General features: G+C 38.5%; 1 protein-coding gene across 1 annotated transcript; it reads left to right on the plus strand.

Annotated features, from left to right (window-relative positions):
• Positions 1–6,332: 6,332 nt before the first annotated feature.
• LOC122548985 (glycogen synthase kinase binding protein) lies at positions 6,333–8,817 on the plus strand. The gene has a single exon (XM_043688047.1). The coding sequence runs from the start codon at positions 7,356–7,358 to the stop codon at positions 7,944–7,946; it is 591 nt and encodes a 196-aa protein (XP_043543982.1). The 5' UTR covers positions 6,333–7,355; the 3' UTR covers positions 7,947–8,817.
• Positions 8,818–9,084: the final 267 nt, after the last annotated feature.

The following is a 9,084-nucleotide window of genomic DNA, read 5'->3' on the forward strand; positions in this document are numbered from 1 at the left end:
ACTAGAACAGGCCACATGACCTGAAAGAATGGGTGGTCATTCTATCTCAGTAGCATTCAAGATAACAGTGATGCTAAATTTGTATGCAACTGGCAGCTTCCAAGGATCCACTGGGGGGTCCTGTATGGGATCTGTCAATTTGAATCAAGTCTGTTATTGATGCAATTTGTGACAGACCAAACCACTTAGTCTCATTTCCTCATGATGAGACCGGCTGCAGCACTGACCCAGGCAGTAGGTTTTGCCAACATAGCTGGCTTCCCCTAAGTAAATAGTGCTACAGACCCTACACACATTGAGAGTACCATGTCATAACAGACTGACTTCAGTAATAGAAAAGGATTCCCTCAATGTACAAGAAGATATGATACAGCCCATTCTTCCACCAGGGCCAATGTGGAGCAAACACCTTTTGAAATTCCATTGATTAAAGCAATGTTGGGGGTGTGGGTTGGGGGGGGGGGGAACGTGGGGGGTTGTCTAGACAGTGTATGTTACTGAATCCATGCTCTACACAATTTGATCAGCAGAGTGGGGAAATCAATGGATGTTGAAAAACCAGCACAGCTCAGCAATTCTCTGAGGAAGAAGATGAAGAACAGCAGGGGGTACATCACCTTTAATATGATAAAGTAGTGCAGTATCAGGTGTACTGGGCCATTCAGAGTCTAATTGGAAACCCATTTCCAATTGATCTGAATTAGGTGAGGTGATAATTCACAGACTGTAGTTTGTTGTTGCTCAATAGGCAAGGAAAACCCTTTATTAGCCCAAGAAGAAAATGCAGCTTTTTGTTTCATTTGCCCTATCTTGCCTCTTGCTGTTGTTTATAAAGGTTAATGTTTTCAACTGTCTGGAGGCTTTCCAACATGTGATGTTCCTATATTAAACAATGACAACATGATATGCTGCAGTGGGTGTGACAGAAGGAAAGGCAAGCCTTCAGACACGATTCTAATATGATAGGGTGCAAAGAACAGAAAGCCTGTGTTGCTTGATTCTTATACTTGCTGTCACAAGGACAGATGGCAATGTAAAGTAGAAATACACTTACAAATACGAGGTGCTATTTGCAACGAAATATCATCCAGGCCACCTCAAAAGCTGTTGTTTGTTTGTTTGTTTGTTTGTTTCTCTCCTATTGCAGGTACAATGAAGGGTCATTCAATGTTAGCAGCATTTGACTTGCTCTTGGGTATTAAATATGGCATTGGCAGTGGGAATCCCTGAAGATCCAGGCAGTGATGAGTGCTACTGCTGATGAGACTAGAGAGAGACACACACAATAGAGACGTGGTGCTTACATTATGATAGCAAGCAGCAGAGAATTGTGTGAAGTAACTCCCTAAAGCTCACAGAGAGAAACTCTCCATGAAACTCCCTGAAATTGATACTTAACCAATTCTTGGTGAAATTCAGCACATTAAGTCTAAGAGTAACAAAAACATAGATTAGTGTCGTAGCAACACTATGAGCTGATGCAAAGGTACAGTGCACATTGAGGAAGTAGAAGTCGTCAGTCTAATTAACTTCAGGAATTTAATTGGAAATTTGGTAACCAGAGTAAGGATGGTTTAATTCTTGCTCATGAGCCAGAATGGTATGGAATAAATTTCACAACAGCAGCTTCCTGGCTTGGTTCTCTAAAGCTGATTTTATAACTTTTTTGTCAGTAAACTCTTCTTTGTTGAAACTGTGCAGTCAAAATAAATGTGTACCATTCATATTTAATATTAAATGATTAAATTTTCAATTTTTTCTCTTTTTTTTTCTAAAATTGCTATCCTGACTCACATTCTGCTGCCACAATTTTAAATTGAAATAAAAATAAATCTTAAAATGTTACTTTTTGCAATGAGTTCTGAACTCTCAAATGCTGAATATTTTAGTGATCTCTGCATGACTGCGGATTATTCACACAATTTGCATTAACTGTAATAGCCATTCACAGAAATCCATTTCATATTTCAATAATAAAACATTTGTCAATTAATCCAAATTATTTTAAGTCAAAACCTAAAACAACAACAGTTTCTTCTAAATTTATTAATATCCAAGATCATGTGTCCAGCAGCAAAACATTCGCATATTCAGATATGCTTTCAATTACCGAAAACATATTTGAGTAGTCACTTCGTTTTTAAAAGAATATGGAAAATGCTGAAAACATTTATCCTATTTCTTTCTCACAGTACTTTTTAAAATTATTCCACTGGACTTTTAACTTTTCTCTTTCTCCTAATGCTGTTGTTTTGATTTTAAGTCCAAATAATCCACAGTTTATTTTTTAAAATATAGCTCAGTTTCACAATGTTGTTTTGAAAGGTCAGATATTATTTGTTCACTGATAGATATTAGTGTCACTGGCTAGGCCAGCATTTATTGTCCATAGTTAAATGCCTTTCAGAATGTGTCGGTGAGCCATCTTCTTGCATTGATGCAAGTAGGTATATTCAAGAGTCTCTTTGGAAGAGATCTTCAAAGTTTTGACTGATCAACAGTCAAAGAATGGCAATGTAATTCCAAGGCTGAAAAGTGTTAACTCAGCAATTTCCTAAACAATTTATTTTTGTTTTAAAAAATTGTCAGATGCAGGATCAACAACAGACTAAGCTTGACCCAGTCCAGTCTAACACAAGTTAACACCCACAGAGTCATACATTTCCCAATGACAATTTTCTAACATGTAACCACACAATTTGTGGTTTTCTCTGCAGTGAAGGAAGCAATATGTTGAAGAGTTTTCACATCATCCTGATAAAGAACTTTTTATTCTTTGTTTTATACAACTCTTCTACTTTACAAGAACAAGAATTTCCCAATCCTTTTAATCATGTACAAAAATTTCTGGATTTCTTCTTTTAATACAATTCTGTGACCAATTCTTTTTCCTTAGGACTATGCAAAATTATGTTAATATTATCAATTTACAGGATGCCTTGAACATTTTTCTATGTTTTAGCTTCTACATAAATGCATGTTGTTGTCAATGCTATATGAAGTAAATAAGTAGCCTGAGGTTGCTAAACTGCTTTACAATTTCGAATTTTCTGGTTGTGTAATACAGTGTTTATTTATATAGCATTAATGTTTACTTGCTGTAAATAAAATTCACCAGTGTGGCTCAAGTTATGCTGTAGCATTATACATAGGTATTTCCAAAACTCTACATCTTGTCTTGTTAAAATTTCATATTATTTTGCTTGTCTTTACAGACTTTCTAAATGTATATCCAGTCATTTTCCAATTCACAATCTCTAACCATTCTGAATTTATACAAATCTGGCTGGAAAAATATTATTGCCTGTTCTGAAGAAAGATCCTTTAACTGAAACATTAACTGTTTTTCTCTCCACAGATGCTACCAGATCTGCTGATTTCCAGCATTTCTCTTGTTTATTTCATATTTTCATCATCTTCAATATTTTCCTGTTTTATTTCTTAGTTGTTGGCCTGACTCTCACTTATTGGCCTTTTTTCTTAAATGTTGAGACAGAATTAAATAAAGAGTTAAATACCCAACTCAACATATTAGGAAACAGTGACAGTGATTCTAAAAGAACAGACATCTGGCAAAAAAAACTTAACAAAGTGAAATGTGAAGCAGTGGATTTTGAAAGAACAGAATAAGAGAAAATCTAAATTAAATAATAAAATGTTAAGGGAATGTAAGGAGAACCTGAGGATGCACATTCACACATCAGATGTAAGGACAAAGTGATGAACCTATATTTTTAAAAAAACACATATGAAATTCTTGGCTCCCAGAAGGGGAAGTGGACACAAAAACAAGCGTGTTACATTAAAATTGTGTTAATCACTAGTTAGAACTCAACTGCAATGATGTACACAATGGGTATTGTACTTTAGGGATGATGTCAAGTCTTCAATGTTACCTCATCAATGACTGTATAAAAGAAAGCATACTCTTGCATTCAATTCCCCTTACAATAAATGTAAATGTTCTATTATCTTTCCTGATTTACTTCCTATACTTGCATACTAACCTTCTGTGATTCATTCACTACAACACCCATATCTCTCTTCATCTTTGAGTTCTGCAACCTTTCACCATTTAGATAATATGCTTCTTTATTATTTTTTCTGTCAAAATCGACAATTTCACATTTGTCAACATTGTACTCCATTTGCCAGATCTTAGCTTACTCGTTTAACCTACCTATATCACCTTGTAGGCTTCTTATGTCATCTTCACAACTCACTTTCCCACCTACCTTTATGACATCAGCATCCAAATTATTCATATAAGTTGTAAAAGGTTGAGATCTCAGCACTGACCCCTGTGGTACACTACTTGTGAAATCCTACCAGTCTGATAAAAGCCCAACTTATTCCTATTCTCTGGTTCCTGTGAGCAAACTAATTTTCAATCCATGCCAAAATGTTACCCTCTATACCACATGCTTTAATTTTCCACAATAACCTTTGATGTGTTACCTTTTCAAAAGACTTTTGGCAATCTAAATATAATGCATAAGTTACTTCTTCAAAGAAGTCCAAAAAATTACTTAAACATGACTTCCCTTTGACAAAATCAAGTTGGCTTTACCTCGAACTTACTGAGTGCCTTGTTATAACACTTATAATTAGCTTCTATCATTGTCCCTGTGACAGATGTTAAACTAACAGGCCTGTAGTTTCCTGCTTTCTGCCTACAGCCATATTTTTAATGAAGAAGTTACATTAGCTATTTTCCAATATAAAGAAATCCTTCCTGAATCTGATGTGTTTTGGAAAATTATAACCAGCCCATCATTATTTTACTTGCTACTTCTTTGAAGTCTCAAGGATTAAATCCACCAGGACCTGAGGACATGTCACCTCACAGTTCCAACAGTTTACTCAATATCACTCCTCTGGTAATTTAATTTTCTTGAGTTTGTCCCTCCTTTTCAATTTCTGCTTTCAATTCCCCTTACAATAAATTTATTAAAACTTTATCTTTCTTCATATTCTGTCCAAACTTCTTTGCATACATCAGAAAGGAAACAAGAATGATCTCTTGACAGTAGCTTCTGGGGAAATTGAATAAAGGTATGAGAGGTTTTAGATTAGACCGGGAAAAGCTGTTTCCACTTGCAGAAGGGCTTGTAAGCAAGGCACAATGAATTAAAACAATTGGTAAAGAGACAAAAAGGAGAGAAGATTCTTTTTCAAAATCAGCAACTGTTAAGATCTGCAATGTACTGCCTGAAAGGAAAATACAACTGTAATAGTAACATTCAAAAATGAATTGGATGAATGATTAAAAGTAAAAACAAACTGTAAAGAATAGGGTCATTCTAATTGAATAGGGTTTTCAGTCGGAACTGTCTCTGTGCTGTACGATAGATTTTTTTGGACAAGGAAATTAAAAAAGAAAAACCTTGGGTTTATATACATAAATCCTAAAATTTAACACTAAGCACCCATAGGAGACGATAGAACAAATAATGAAAGGCTTTGTCAAAGAATTAGCTTTAGTGCCATATCTTATGGAGGAGAAATAAATAATTGGATTAATTGTTGGTCATGGCCATGAAAATGTCACAAACAAGTGCAAAGAGAGGACAAATTGTAAGAGTACAGAGATCATAGAGGTGTAGGATTGGAGGCAGTCACAGAGATGGGGAGCAATGAGGGGGATTTGTCAAAACTTAAGAACTGAAGTTTTGTTCAGCCATAGATACGTTGGCTCAGCAATCACAGAACAACGAATAAATGGAATTTGAGTATAAGTCGGAATACAGCTGGTAGTTATGGATGAGTAGAAATCTAAATACGGAGCTTACAAAGTGAGTTTTGTGGGAGCATCATGTCTACTGGGAATAATGTGAGCAATGAAGCATGGAGGATATGTATCTTTTGTTGGTACCTTTTACCACAACATTCATTTCCAACATAGGGCAAATAATTGTTGTATGTATGACTACTTTAAAAGTAATATTTTCTTGGCATTTCCTAGTTTTATTTTGTTAAAATTTTGACTGATCCTACACCCCAACACGTTCTCATGTAAGGTTAATTTACGCAGATCAGTAATTGTTTGTCTCCAGATGTTGCCAGATCTGCTGAGTACTTTTAGAATATTCCATTTTCATTTCAAATTCAGATGACCTCAGTCCCTTGTTTGAGTCTGTTGCAGTTTATAATGGAGAAATAAAACGATAAAGCAATTAGCTTAAATCTGAAACAAAAATCAGATTTTGTATTTTGTTAACATTAATAAAATATTGTTGATAAATACATGGGCTTTGGTGTGATTCTTTATTATTCATTAGAAAAAACTGAGTCATACGCAGAAATTCTTTATGATTAAGAACCTCTGACTTGTTTATTTAGTTCGGTTATTTTATTGATAATTACCAATCTCTAGTTTCGAGTTGAGTTATTTATCGAACCACATAGGCCATTTACGGGAAGGAACAACAAAAAGAACCTTTGGCCGATTGCTGTCTGTTCTGACTAAGACACAGTTCCGGCAAATAACCGTAAATACTGTAGATAACTGAGTAGCTGCACAAATAAATAATCTAGTGTTTATGTTTTGTATCAGAGAGAGTGCGGGTACAAAGCAAACGCTTACAATTTTTTTTAATTCCACCGTTACACATGTTTATGCATTTCTTAAATGTAAGGATAAATCATGTGTAGACATGCAATGGTGTTGTGCACATGTACGTGGACCGCAACGGTCCAAGTCTTTAAATAAACACAATCGCAGCCCATTCGCTGCTGATCCCCAATGAAGCGAGAGCTGTGTCAGTGTGTGAGTGATGAGCTCAGCCGCAAACACCTCCCTGCGATCCAGCTCCACATGGGCCACAAATTGTTTCAAAAACCACTGACGTAGGCTGCCATTCATTCCCTTCCACATGGGCGAACCCATTCTCATGGAGGCGGGGAGGGGGGTGATGAGGAAACACAGAAATGTAATCTCTCGGCTACGATAAATCTCAGCAGCTCATTCACGTCCTGGGACGCCTGGAAATTGGTGATATGAAGCAAAACACTCCACTTTCAACCAATTGTACCGAATGAACTGTCCGGAGGGGAGAGCGATGTCTTGTTGTTCACCCCTCTCCTTGGCTCGAAGGATGGTTGTTTCCGAGTTGACGTCATCCTTTGTTTACACCTGAAAGCCCGCGGCTCTGGGATCGGGACTCGGACCGAACTCTGCAACGCTGCTGCCTCAACATTAACACCTCCCTGCCCCCCTCTTCTTTAAACACAGCCCCGGGGACCGCCGTTACAATCCATTCATTCTTCAAATTGGCACTTTTGTTTCCCACACACCCCTCCCGTCAACAAAAGAAAAAAAAATAACACACCACCATGTTAGCAGGTACAAGCTAATGAGTTCGACCGAAAGAGAAACGAGACAGAAAGAAAGAGCATTATCCACCACCGGCAGCACAGAGACAACGGGCAAGATCAAGATGCCGAGGCGCAGGGAGAGCTTCCTCCTGCTCGAACAGGCCGTCACGGCCGACTCGAAGGAGATCGACGCTTTAGTGGCTAAAATCGGGGAGACGTTGCAGTTCCAGCGGATGCCCCACGGTACGAAACAGCAGCAGCAGCAGCAACAACAGCAGCACCAGCAGCAGCAGAGTCAGCAACTCCAGTACCAGCAGCGGCTGTACCCCCAACACCAGCAGGAGCCCCGCGTCTCCGCCAAGTGCGGCCTGTGTTGTATCGAGCGCTGGAAGGTGCCCAGTCGCAACAAGCCGTACAGCGTGCCGCACCGGCTCCGGGAGGCGGCGGCCAACCCAGCCAAGAGCAGCCAGCACACCATGCGCCCGTCCCCGGAGTGCGGTCCGCGGCAGCCCGCTCACCAGAAACTCGAGCAGCTCTTGTCCTCCGGCAATCTGATCAAAGAGGCGGTGAGGCGCCTCCACAGCCGGCACCACTATGCACACATCTACTCCGAAAAGCTCACTCTGTAGCGGAGAAGACATTGGCAACAATCACCCACCCCCCACCCCGGGCTTGTGGGGGTGGGGGTGGTGCAGGATACAACCGGAGGAGACAGAAAGGGTGAAGAGAGAAATAAATCTACAATTTAAAACCCCGATCATTTCTTTATTAGCAACCGTGGCTGACTATAAAATAGAACACTTCGAAACGATCACAACTCGAATTGATGCAGGACTACGGTGTGAAATTTGAAAGCTTATTTTTTATATATAAAATGTTTTGTCTTAAAGCACTGTATGATATTCTTAGGGAGGTTAATAAAACCCTTGGGATCCACTTTTGCACCAGTCCTCTGACTACAGAGTTTTTTTTAAACAAACGATCCAAAACACAAAAGGTGGATATTGACTTTTTTTTGGAACGGGTATTCCTGAGGTTACACAACATATGTTTACAGCAGAGAATCGCACTGGTGTCTGGTGCTTGTTTCTTTGAAGTCAAGGCACCACAAGGTCGTTATCATGCCGACCTGGATTTGTTTTTTTTTTGGTTTCTCTTTGGACTCCGTGTTTTGATTGACCGTTTCCACAAATGTTTGAATTCCCCAAACCGTTTTATCAGCGTTGAACTGAATAACACATGGCAGCTGAGACGAGACAACCCCTCATTCCAACTGTAGACACTGTACACCAGGAATTCCGCGAACTGTTTACAGTACGTGTCGTACCCCACGGGCTTTGGGACCTGGTATAATGGACAAGTAGGGTTAAGTTCGCTGTTATTTAATAGTCATTTAATTTTAGCCACAATCAATACGTGTATACTTCGTAACGGAGTATTTTGTTGTTCCTGTTATTCAGGAATTGATATGTTGAATAAAATAATGCAGTTAAACCACAATTTTTGTTCGTATTCTTCAAATATATTTTGCCTCTTAATTTGCAGAGGTTTATTCGGTTTGAAAGGAAATAAGTGGTTTGTGTATGATACCATAGTAAAAGATTTTCTAATGTTGCTTGTGCTAATTAGGAAATCGTGCAGAAATTGTGTGTGTATAGTGTATTGTATGTGGAAGGGCAGCACTATTCAGCCATTTGTATTTAGATCAGGCCTACAGCTGCAGTGAATATTTACATCAAGAGGAGCTGATCACTTGGGGTAAGCTTC

Source organism: Chiloscyllium plagiosum, chromosome 4, assembly GCF_004010195.1.
Source record: "Chiloscyllium plagiosum isolate BGI_BamShark_2017 chromosome 4, ASM401019v2, whole genome shotgun sequence".
In the NCBI taxonomy this organism is placed as follows: Eukaryota; Metazoa; Chordata; class Chondrichthyes; order Orectolobiformes; family Hemiscylliidae; genus Chiloscyllium; species Chiloscyllium plagiosum.

Coding starts and splice junctions, on each gene's coding strand:
- LOC122548985 (XM_043688047.1), top strand. CDS start 7,356: ATGAGTTCGACCGAAAGAGAAACGAGACAGAAAGAAAGAGCATTATCC.